General features: G+C 46.2%; 1 protein-coding gene across 1 annotated transcript; it reads right to left on the reverse strand.

Moving 5' to 3' along the window:
* Positions 1-3,989: 3,989 nt before the first annotated feature.
* On the reverse strand, positions 3,990-6,301 carry klf2b (Kruppel like factor 2b). Its single transcript, XM_061840146.1, has 3 exons — positions 5,905-6,301; positions 4,827-5,733; positions 3,990-4,734 (listed from the first exon to the last, which is right to left on the reverse strand). The coding sequence occupies exons 1-3, from the start codon at positions 5,974-5,976 to the stop codon at positions 4,559-4,561; spliced, it is 1,155 nt and encodes a 384-aa protein (XP_061696130.1). The 5' UTR covers positions 5,977-6,301; the 3' UTR covers positions 3,990-4,558.
* Between the last annotated feature and the right edge of the window lie 6,193 nt (positions 6,302-12,494).

Consider the following 12,494-nt stretch of genomic DNA (forward strand, 5'->3'; position numbering starts at 1 on the left):
ATAACACATTTTATCGCTCACTTTTATATTTCATGATCTCTCTCGCTCTAATATATATATATATATATATATATAAATAAACAAATTACTGATGTACTTATTTCTCAAGTATAATTTGTTAGTGCAGTAGCCTATTTGAAATAAATTTCACTCAGTCTACATTTTTACGTCTGAAGTTTGGCAAAATTATTTGGGTTGTTTGGACTCATATTTTAAGTTTTCAAAACATTATGATTGCCCTGTATTTACACTGTTAGAAGTAACCAGAGGTCACCATTTAACAGTGCCCCACGTGACGCTACCAACCAATCAAATTGCATATTCTCTGAGAGCAACTTTGCTGCCCAGTGATCCCATGTGACTTTGTTGCTAGATTGACCGACTTTTCAGAACCAAGTCACGATTTATTGTCTCCAAAGCACCACCAAAACTACCAACTTTGTTCAAGTGCTGTATCGCAGTCTGTCGAGTGTGAGGTTTTTCCTACCTCTCTCTGTTTAACTGCTTAACTAAAGGAAATTGTTTTGGTCATTTATTGAACATTTCAAAATATTTTGTGGAGAAAGTACAAGAGGAAAAGAGGGAGAGGAATAAACATTGCACACTCTGGTTAAATGTACAAAATATCAGGTACAATTGTAGAAAACACGTCTCCAAAGCTGGGGGGGGGGCAGTTACTAGTGTATGTTGTGATAACTTGACTCGCACTGTAGCAGCTGAAAATGTCCTGGAAAATAATTTCAAGAAAAGAGTGATAAGCAATTAGAACCTTTTGTGGGGGCTAGCATTCTTTGAAAAAATGTTGCTGTCCACACAGGGTTTAGTCTCTATCCCCCGCAAATACTGGATGAAAACTAACATAATTGTACTGAATACAGTAAAACTACTTGGAACTTATTTTTGGAGGATGTGAACGCAGTTCCACCTTGGATCGTTCTCCTCCGTTTGGACTTTTTGAGATTCTTTGGTTTCCCCCCCCCACAACCAAAAACATCTAAGTTCAGTTTCCAGTCGTTCCCACTGGCCACACCACTGGCACAAGATCTTGATCCGTTGCCTGGGGTGCGACCCGGTCGCTGTCCGCTGCTCCTCTGGGATGTCTTAAATGCAGAGAGCAAATCTCCTGCATATCTACAACGAGGAGGCGCCTTCCTGAATGTGAATAAAGGGTTGACGACAAAGTGCAAACCGCTGGTTAACGTTGAAAAGCAGGAAAGCCAGGTTTGACTGCGCCAGAAAACATCAAATCGATGTTGTGTCGTCAGATATTATGAACAGAAGAAAACTCAGGTTAGCTTTTAGTGGAATAATGGTGAGGAAAAAAAGCAAAGAAGAAACTGATCCAAAGAGTACAAAGTGATTCTGTGGAGGCAGTTTTATGGCATGCGCATTGTGTCTGTAGAGTACGTACGTTTGCAACGCCCTTCCACCCCCCAAAAATGATTGAAGATCAAAGTTCCAGAAAATAATGCTCTCAAAATCGCTGTTTTTGCTTCATGGTAGACATTTTTCAGTGTTTACCACATGATCGGAGTCTATTTGTGGTGGTGGGTATGCAGCAGTTGGCCACGGGTTTCCGGAGTGGGTGGGGCTGGGCTTTAACGCTCACCGAATAACTTAGAATACATTAAAATATTGCACTAAAAAAGTACAATTTGTTTGAATCAAGAAATACAAAGGAATTCATATAAAATGTGAAATCAATGAGCGCGCGATACTTTTCTGTTGATAGAGCATGATGCAGTGTAGTCTTGAATAATTAGCTTCGTACATAAAAATTGACAGTGAATGAAGTGGTCCATCCATCCATTTTCTTAGCCGCTTATCCTCACGAGTGTCGCGGGAATGCGGGAGTCTTTCCCGGCGGTCAACGCCCAGGAGGTGCGGTACATCCTGAACTGGTTGCCGTCCAATGGCAAGGCACATCAAGACAAACGACCGCACTCACGATCCCACCTAGGGGCAATTTAGGGTGTCCAATTTATTTTGCATGATTTTGGGATGTGGGAGGAAACCGGAGTGCCCGGAGAAAACCCACGCAGGCACGGGGAGAACATGCAAACTCCACACAGGCGGGGCCGGGATCGAACCCGGGGCCTCAGAACTGTGCCGCCTGGATCAAGTTGTATCTGCAAAATATTTACTGTTAATGTCTGAAACAAGCATTGGAAGACTAAACAGGTCTCCCCCCCCCCCCCCCCCTAATTTTAAAAGGCGATGGAAACAAGCTCAGATGAAAGAAAATCATGACAGTGTAGTTCTACTTTTTTTTTTTTTTTTTTTTACTTTTCATAAATGTCATACTTAAATGAACATAGCAGCACTTTCACTTTAATATTAGCATACATTGTTTGGGTGATGGGAAAAGAGTGATTTTAACACAAAACGTTTATTTGTTAGCAGCGCAACTAGATAATTTTTTTTTCCTGGACCAAAGTAGTTTTCAAAACATGCAGTACTGCACATAAAATGCCAATTGAATTATTTTGTTGGAACTTTTGTAAAGTTATTACAATGAAGAACTTGTGGGTTTATAGTGCAGTCCCGAGGCAGGATGAAGTGTAGTAGGACACTTATTCGGTCTTGTATAAATATTAAACATAACAGTTGCACATATAGTATATCCTTTGTTCCACAAAGACCAGATACACAACTTTAAAACTGTATACATTTGAAAATTGAAATATTGATATACTGTACTGCTGATGGTGTAGTGGTACACACGCCTGCCTTTGGTGCGGGCAGCGTGGGATCGATTCCCGCTCAGTGATTGTGTCGATTGATACCTGTCCTGCGGCTGACTGGCGACCAGTTCAGGGTGTAGTCTGCCTTTCGCCCGGAACTAGCTGGGATAGGCTCCATCTTTCCCGCGACCCTTGTGAGGATAAGCGGCTTTGATAATGACATGACATATACTGTACCGTTGAAACTCAAGTCATTAGATGAACGGTATTAGAAAGGGAATTGACGGTACGGATCATTTGTTGACCACTTCGAGGCACAACATCCGCTCCGACAAAAGGCAAAATGTGTGGCGAAAAGCCCAAATTTATTCGTGACAGGTCGCCACAAATAAATGTATCTGTGCGGGAAACCCTGATTTATAATCAAAAATGTTTGGTTATAAATATTCACTGGTGGTTATGTAACTTTACAGTAACTTGAGCTGCTGGATCCTGGCAACATTTCAAGCGTTGACGTGAAAATAAAACTTGTCAGAGCAGTATTTGCACGCTGAGGGCGCCATAACTGGGCCTGTCTCCGCCCCGACCCCAAAATGACTAGCTACGCCTCTGCCTGGAAACAGAAATACGTACTCTGCATCAAATGGTCCATTCCTAAACGTCTTTTTTCTTTTTTGCCTCAATGTTTTAAAAGAAAGCTCAAAGCTTATCCGTGAATCTCAACTTGATTTGTTTTATTTCAAATTCGTCGGGGTTGTTGTACTGAGGGGGGGGGGGGGGGGGGGGGTTGTCTGACCACTCTGTCATTGTGCAAATACTGATTGGTACCTTGCTTGGGTGCACTTAATGCTTTTGAAGCCGGTCTGAAATGACACCGTTGCGCCGGACTCAGCAGCTTTTTCAAAGCGCACTGTGTAATTGTAGTATTAAGGGCCCCTTTTTGATGTGCGACTATAATTGGGAGGCATCGCGAGGCGGAGTGGAAGACGGGCTCCCTGATGAGGCTTTTGCCGTGTACCCCCCTCTCCTTGTCCAGACGGCTCCGGGCGCACTCTGTAATTACGGAGATGGAGTGTTTGTATTTATAGGCTAAAGCCCGCAAGTGGCTGCAGCTTGTGTGTGTGTGTGTGCGTGTGTTTTGCAGCTGCAAAACATCACAGCAGTGGAAATCAAGCGCTCATATTTTAAAATGAAAATGCTTACACAATGGCAACATGTAAAAGCCACTCAAGCGCCGCTGCCGTTGATGCTTTGCAGGTTCGCGGGGAAGCCATTGGGAGCGAGTGAGGCCGAGCCGAGCAAAAGATGTTCAGTTTCATTGTTTTTAATATTTACAATAAATACACATTTGACAGTATAAAATCCATGTACATATTTATATAACTTTAAGTAGAAAATAATGCACAGGACATCAAGCCCTGACGGTGTACAGGAGGAGCTGGATTTAAGGGGAAAACAGCATTTAGGACCGCCGTTCAGTTCGTCCTTGGAGGCAGTTTTCTTGAGAGAAAAACATTGTCTATACACTGTGTGTATTTCACTCCTGTCATCAAGATTGTCTACTAACTGGTGGTAGTTGTGTCACCATGAGTTATTCGTTCAAACAGTAGCAGAGTTGTAGAAAGGCACTTTGTTTTTTGTGTTTAAGTCAAACAGATTCCAGTTGGAGAGTACGCTGTACAAGGGCCAGCCCCTTATTGGTCTGCTCTCATAGAACCAAAGTAGTACCAGCTACACGCTTGGAAAATAATAGATTTATATAGATTTAAGGAGAAGGGGGGAGGGGCACTTTGGTCACGTGGAGAACACTTTAAATAGGGGGAGGGGGTCACAATCACGACAAAAGTCTGGTTGTTGTTTGTCCAGTTCCTCCTTTACATGTGTCGCTTCATGTGTAGCGCCAAGTGGTCCGACCTGGAGAAGGCGCGCTCGCACAGATGACACTGGAAGGGCCTGTGGCCGGTGTGTTTGCGGAAGTGACGCGTTAACTCGTCAGAGCGGGCAAACTTCCAGCCGCAGCCTTCCCAACTGCAGTGGTATGGCTTCTCACCTGCCAGGGAAAAAAGTAGGAGGGGACGGTGATTCACAACAGCAATGGGATTAGAACCGCCGTCGTGCGTAATTACGTGGCGGTGAGCTTACCCGTGTGCGTCCGCAGGTGAGCCTTGAGGTGAGAGCTTTTGGTGTAGGTCTTCCCGCATCCGGCGAAGGTGCAGGTGTGCGTGGCGGTGCGCTTGCGCGGCCAGGTGCGGCGCCCGCGTTTGGGCTTGGACTCGAGCAGCTCCAGCGGCGACGAGGGCGGCGTCAGCATCGCTCTCTGCGCGCCCAGCGGCGGCTGCTGCAGGCCCAGAGCGTCGTCGTAGACGCCGAACGCCGGGTGGTGCGCGCCGTGGAAGGCCATGTGCATGTGCTGGTGCTGCTGGAAGGAGGCGTTGTTGTGGTACTTGTGCGCGGCGAAGCAGCTCATAGGCGCGCACAAGTCCGTGGCCGCCACCTGCTCGTCCGGGCTGAGCGGCGGCGTCATGCTGCTGCTGGCTGCCCGCGGAGAGACGGCCAAGCGCGGCTGCTCGAACGGCATCATACACGAAACGTTGCCCTCCTGCTTGATTTTGCTGCAGCTTTGGGGGACCATGCCCAACACGGGGCCGTAACTGTCCATGGGGGGCTCGACTTTGATGTCCTGGCGCGGGAAGTGCGTGGCGTAAAATCTGCCTTGCACCGCTTGTTGGGGGTTGCGCGTCACCGCGTAGCCGGCGTCGGCGCGCAGCAGCTCGGTCATGAGGCTGGCGCCGTACGGGGGCGGCGGAGAGCGCTGCTCGCCCGCTCCCGGGAAGGCAGCGGGCACGGCGGGGTCCGTCGTGGCGAATGCGCCGTGGTCGGCCGGAGCCACGTAAGCCGACGCTCCGTCGAGTATAAAATCCAGATCCAAGTATTTGCTCAGATCCTCGTCGTCTTTCTTGGGGAAGAGGTTGTCTTGCACGCCGTGGACCATCTCCAGCATGGAGCAGCTGCCGGCGGGGACCTTGTTGTCATTCTCCGCCATCCACCTCTGGAACGTCAAAAGCAGGCCATTTAGACAACCACGATTACAATCAACACGGGACAAGTCGTGCAACAGTGGGCTTCACGTCACTTAAAAACAAAATTTCACATTGTGCAACAACTTTAAAAAAAAACTTTGTTTGTTTGTTTTTAAAGTGAATATTCTGCTTCAACTTACGTTTTCCCAGATTTTCTCCCTTTGGTTCGTGAATGTGGCAAAGGAAGGTAGCATCACTCCCGATAAAGCCATTTTGTTGTTGTTCTTTTCTTATTTGTATTATAAGAAGTCAGTCCCGAGAAGTGGTTTCGCGCAATCCGTGTGCGCCTCGATTGCTCGTCCCAGCGGCTGCGGCACCAACCGCCACGCAACAAGTGTTCTCAGTGCAGTGAGTTTCCACTTCCACCGCGGACGCCTCTTTATAAAAGTCCTCGAGGCCGCCCAGGAAACCACGTCGACGTCGCGTAATTTTAGCTCTTTATAAAGCGGGGCTTTCTCTCGGGCCTGCTTGGTCCAGTCGTGCGCTCGTCGCTCCGAACGTGCTGACGGCCGCGGCGGTGGAGCGAGCTGGGGTGCCTTTAAAAAGCTAACCAGGGTGGGAGTGGGGGCGGCCCACGCGGAATGACGCACTCGCTCCCAGGGACACGCCCACTTTTGGAGCTGGAAAAAAAGTGTCAAACACACACATACACACAAGCGGTTCATATAGCAACCGTGGAGCATTACGTAATTTGGCGTAGGGGAGAAAACGGTGCTGTCAGGACATCACCGTCGTGATTTATGCACTTTTTTTTTTTTTTTAATAAAATGACAACACCGTTTAACGGTTTTTTTTTTTTTTTTTTTTGGGATATGCGTGGACGTGCACTCGCACAAACATAAGTCAACTTTTCCGGTCACATCTAAATGGAATCCAATGCGATCCAGTTCAACAACAGAATTTTCAGAACTTTGGGTGTTTATAATGTTTTGTCCTTGAATTAGTGAAGCAAAACATGAGATAACATGGCAATCGAGGGATGTCTGTCATATTTTGTCTCCCGGGTGCGCAAAATATTAGGAGCAGCCGTGGTTCCGCGTGCAGTTGTACAGACGAGAAACTCGAAAAAATGTTCAGCTTTGGTTGATATTGCGTCTGTATGATTTTATCTTTTGTTGATATTGTCCGTTGCCGCTTCTGATTGATCACTGCAATCCACCGCAATAACATATCCCAAAATATAGTATAATAATAAAATATATATCTTATAGGTGATCAAAAATGTTATTTCAAATGATTCGATATGTGAATTTGACAGCGTGTTTATTATTTTGTTTGGAGTGCTTCGAATACTTTATTACCTCGGAGAGAGACCAAATGTTCTTTTTTTGATGAAACTAAGAGCTGTGCCTAATGAAGTGGCTCGTCGTGCACGGCCACGCGAGATGCTGTGCGCGTGCGTGTTTTGGCCCAGCAGGCTTGTCCAAACAGGCGCCAGCGCGCGCAAGACCAGCCGCGACGTAAACACGATTTAAGGGAACGTGCCATTCAGCTGCTAATGGCGGGGGGCGGGGGGGGGGTCCCCAATTTACATCACAACTGCAGCGAGTTGTGCTTTCCAGCGTGTTCTCCCGGCATGAGCGATACTAGTAGTTTTGATAGCAGCGACCAGCCATGTTTGAAAATCAATATGAAATACATACAGTACAGTAAAGTAGCCTCAACTCTTTTGCTTGTAGCCGTGGTTTCATTATTTAAGAATAGATCAACTATATCAATTCACATGTCAGTTGATACGCTGTATAAATGTAAAAAAAAAAAATTCTGTGTAATACGCACAATTTGAGGATATTTTAAAATAAAAACAGGTGCTAACATGACAATTGGGCTCAGTTTATTAGGTACACCTGCACAATCTCATGTGAGTACTGCATTAGAAAAAAAAATTCTGCCTTTGCGGGGGAAAAAAATTCCACAATTGCACGGATGTAAAAATGAAAAAGACAATGTGTGGTAATAGATAACCACAAGCTACCCTGTTGGATAACTTAGCGTATTATAATTTATCAATAAGTATTATTATGCTTTCGGTTTGTTTTGGTTCATTTTATTTTTTTGTGCCAATGTAACAGCGTTACACGTCGACCTGAGTTTTGGAGGTACATACTTTTTTTTTTTTTTAACACATATTTAGGTGAGATTAGGTACACCTACTCAGACAAGCTGTATCCAAAAAAAAAAAACTGCTCGTACAAAAAAAAGGAACTACATGGCAGCAAACGACCACAGCGTACCCCGCCTTCATGTCCATTTTGATTGCAAGAGTGTGATTATAATTTTCATCTTCTTATTATTGTCCATTCCAAATCCACTGCATGATAGATTCACTGAAAACTAAATCGTCTGTAGATGTGATTGTCGGCCCCCGGGAATTAGCTGGCTACCAGTCCATGGTGTACACTAAAAGTCAGCAGGCGAGCGCAGAGGAGGCGGGGGGTGCTGTCACTTTTGCACAGTGGTGAGAGAAGACAGCAGTCGGCGTGATGATGTAAACAAACAGAACGACAACTCAACCTCGCGTCCAGCTGTCATGTTCAGCCATCAGCTGTGAGCTTTCCACATGCTGTGTGTGTGAGTGTGTGTGTGTGTGTGTTCACTGGAAAGCGATATCACGCCGCACGGATCCGGTAAGATCATATGATGACTTGAAGCCGCCTCTGTAATTTAGTTTCGCATAATAATCCTCACACAAGCGGCACGTGGTTTGGCTAGCGTGGCTGAACGATGAGTCCTTGCAGGTCTTTTCAATCGGTGATATTTTGAATGACTAATTTTGTGTTTTACTCCTTTTTGTTGTGTCACCTCAACAGCTGCTCGGTTCATATTTGCGGTAGCCTCTCGTCAGGTGTTCCGAAAGGTCAAAACGCTCTCATAAGCGACAGAAATAATGAGGGATTAGCATTTGTTTGTGTTTTTTAAGGCTCCTCTACAGGTGTGAGCTGGCATACAGTAGTACGCGAGTTTGGTATAAGCTATGAAAATGACCGACGGACACTTTACAGTGCTATCAGAAACAATAAAAGCATACATGTTTTTAAAAAATATATATATTTACAGTTGTTGCTTAAAAGAAGTTGATTTCATTGATCCCCGTAAGATTATTTCCCCCCAAACCCCCCCCCCCCAACCTCAGCGGCCGAGAGACGTGAGGTCAAGAAAACAAGACAACCGGCTCGTCGGGATTGAGTGTCACGTTTAACTTCTTGACCCGGCCGTCGTCCTTCACTCCGCGGCCTTCTGGCGGAAAGCAGAAGCCCGCGCTGTGAAAAAGTAAATGAGCAACATTTCTGCTGAAGCTTTACCAAGAATGTCTTTCCCGAATGCGCTTTTGCACAATCATTTTGTCATTGGGCAACTTCTGTGTGTGTACATTTCACAACTGTAAACGCGTGGCTGTTAACTTCTCCATACTATCAACGCGTTGTCAGGTGGTTGAGCGAGTCGCGAAGGCGCTGACGGGCCCCCCGGGCCGCCCCGGCTATTTCTTGGAGGTGCGTTGTTTTCTTTTTTCGCCCGCTTTCCCACGAGCGGCTTTTTGTGTTTTGTGCTTTGAGGAATCTGGGCGAGGCAGATGGCCGCCCCGGGTGCTCGAAAAAAAAAAAAAAAGTCATATTCGCAAACGTTCTCTTTAATGGACCTTAAGTGGTTGAGCTGAAGTTCCAGGAACTTTTACCTCTCGGGCAAAAGTACTGGGATGCCTCGGACCTTTCCCTTCAGGAAAGGGAAATGGATGAAGGAAGACGTTTTGATTTGATTTTTTTTTTTCCCAGAAGAACCTCCTCCAAACGTGGCTATCATCTATGTCAACCTGTTCCCCGCAAAAGCCGCATTTCCACCGAAAGTCCCACAAACCTTTTCCTCAAATGGGTTTCGGTCGGAGGCAGGACGGTGGTTCAGCCGGTAAAGCGTTGGCCTCACAGTTCTGAGGAACTGAGGACCCGGGATTGATCCTGCCTGTGTGGAGTTTGCATGTTCTCCCCGTGCCTACGTGGGTTTCCTCCAGGCACTTCGGTTTCCTCCCACATCCCAAAAACATGCAACATTAAATGGACACTCTAAAATTGCCCCTAGTTGTGACTGTGAGTGCGACTGTTTGTCTCGATGTGCCCTGCGATTGGCTGGCAACCAGTTCGGGGTGTAGCCCGCCTCCTGCCCGTTGACAACTAGGATAGGCTCCAGCACTCCCCGCGACCCTTGTGAGGATAAGCGGCAAAGAAAATGGATGGACGGATGGGTTTCGGTTGGCATGAAATCTAGATAAGTTTTTCAAATAGGGTTTGGGCCAGCAGAGAAGGCCTTGGTTGCCCAGACCTCTCGCTACTATCAAAAGGCCTGTCACAAATGGTCGTGCAGTGATTTGTCACCGTATAAATCCAAGTGAATTTTATGAATGGGGACAAAAACCAAAGAAAAGAGTTTGACACGGCCCGGACGGCTCACGATTTCCATGACGGTGACGTCGTTGCCGTTGGGTTCACGCCATCGCCAAGCATGCATCACGTCTGTGTCAAGTCTGTGAGAAGGAGCGTTCCGTCACCTCGGCGGGGGGACCGGCCCGCTTGCGTTACTTCAACGTCCGTGGAAAATCAACGTGCGTGTGAGCGTACGGGACGTCCCGACTGGAGCGAGAGGCAGCGAGAGTTTGAGTGCGAGCGGGCCCCGGCGCCGAGCTTATATAGCTAGTTATTTTTATCCGCCCACCCCTCGCTCATTACAGCCATTTCCCCCATCTCGGACCCACTCAGGAAGCACGTTTGGCTCCTTTTCCTGCTCGCACGCGGCCACATTCAAACGCAGGCAGAGAATGAGAGCATTGAGCCTCTCGCGGACCCCCTCCCTCCGCCTCCTCTTTGGAGTCAGAGAATGTTTAGCCTAAAAGATGAAGCACGTGCCAACAGTCCCGCATTCCAATGCCGCTCCAATTTCACACCAAAAAAAAAAAAATTGGGGGGAAAAACAGAACTGAATGTACACGATACGGACCAGTCTTGGGATTCGGCTCTTAATTGTTGGCCTTGCCACCTCCGTTTTTCCTGAATCCGTATGGACGATATGTACGGATCATACCCGTGTATTTACATAATATAATCACATCCCACACATAATATTCTCTTTCTTTTCAAATCTTAATGACTTTTTTTGTTTTTGTTAAAAAACAAAAAAGACACATACATTTGGAACAGAACAGATGTGCAGGACAGCTCCAAATACCTGGAATTCCACAGACAAATGGCAAACAAGGAGGCAGTTCGAAGAGTAGCCACAGCTCAATAGCTAAAGACAGCGAGGCAGATCCTTAATAGGTGAACGGGAAGTATTAGACGCGGGCTATTAACACCTATGCCCAGCCAATAATCAGATACCCCGCTGGCATGCTGCACTGGCTACTGGAAGAGATGCAAGCCATTGACATCGAGACAGACAAGCTCCTTGTGATGCACAGAGGGTTCAACCCCAAATCCGACATGCTGAAGTGGGAGCGTCCCAGGCACTATCAAGGACAGGGGTGTCAAACTCATTTTTGCCGCGGGCCACATTGTAGTTGCGGTTTCCCTCAGAGGGCCGTTATGATTGTGAAATAATCACAATTTTTAATCGCCTCATTTATATTTCCACCAATGTGGAATCACAAATCAAGGCTAAATGGGTTTTTCGACAATAGTTCATCTTTGGTAACACAAAAAATGCTTGCAATACCTCCAAGTTGTCATTTATGACACGGCAATTTCAAATTTTAACAAAAATCCTGGAAGTTGACGCACACGATTTGCCTTTGTGGGCCACATAAAACCATATGGCGGGCCAGGTCTGGCCCCCGGGGCCTTGAGTTTGACACCTGTGATCTAGGAGGAAACAACAGGTCTCCAAAAATACTTCAAGAAGATGGCCGCCAAGGTCGTACTACTAAATGAATGCTTCAGGCAACCGAAGCCTGGTGAGGAGAAGGAGGCAGATGGGCTGCCTTGGAATGACAAGCCCTTGAAAAGCATGGCATGAAAAAAGGATGCGCTAATCTTGGCAGCGCAAGAATAGGTCCCAAAGACAAGATCAATAGATGCTGATGCAGACTGTGCGGGAAAAAAAACAAAAACGCCCTCGAGAGAGTGCAGCATATCATAGTTGTGTGTCTATGATGCTGGGAGGCGAGGCATGCACTGAGCCGCATTGCCAACTAGACGGAATGTCTGCACAAAATATGGACTGGAGGTCCCAGAATCAAGATACCAGACAGCACCCAAGGTGTTTGAGTGAGAACAACCAGGCCAGTCCTACGGGACTTCCAGATCTAGAAATGGCGGTGGTCAACCAGCCTGACATCGTGGCAACGGATAATCGTCAAACGGGAGCAGCCGTGATAACTGTCGCAATCCCGACTGATTGCGACATCGGGAAAAAGGAACACGAAAAGCTGGAGAAATGTCAGGAACTCAATGAAGAACGACAGAAAGTGTGGACGGTGAAGTGCATACCAGCACATACCAGGAACGACATCCGACATCTCCGTCCGGAAAAGCGCAGTACTAGTATTGTAATCTTGTGTATTTTTAAATTTATTAATTATGATTTAAATTATTAATTACAATTATTTGTATGACATTAAAATTAGACAGCACTTTTATAATATCACATTTCTCTTTATTTTACAGCTAAGAATAATGAACAATTACCAAAAGTAATAATTGTTACAATATATATAAAAAATGAAATTATATATTAGCATTATTAAAAT

Source organism: Syngnathoides biaculeatus, chromosome 13 (genome assembly GCF_019802595.1).
Source record: "Syngnathoides biaculeatus isolate LvHL_M chromosome 13, ASM1980259v1, whole genome shotgun sequence".
Lineage (NCBI taxonomy): Eukaryota > Metazoa > Chordata > Actinopteri > Syngnathiformes > Syngnathidae > Syngnathoides > Syngnathoides biaculeatus.

Excerpts from the sequence above, each read along its gene's own strand:
- klf2b (XM_061840146.1), bottom strand. The coding sequence starts at position 5,976 with ATGGCTTTATCGGGAGTGATGCTACCTTCCTTTGCCACATTCACGAAC. Across the intron at positions 5,734-5,904 it reads GGGAGAAAATCTGGGAAAAC|AGGTGGATGGCGGAGAATGA; the intron begins GTAAGTTGAAGC and ends TTGACGTTCCAG. Across the intron at positions 4,735-4,826 it reads TCACCTGCGGACGCACACGG|GTGAGAAGCCATACCACTGC; the intron begins GTAAGCTCACCG and ends TTTCCCTGGCAG.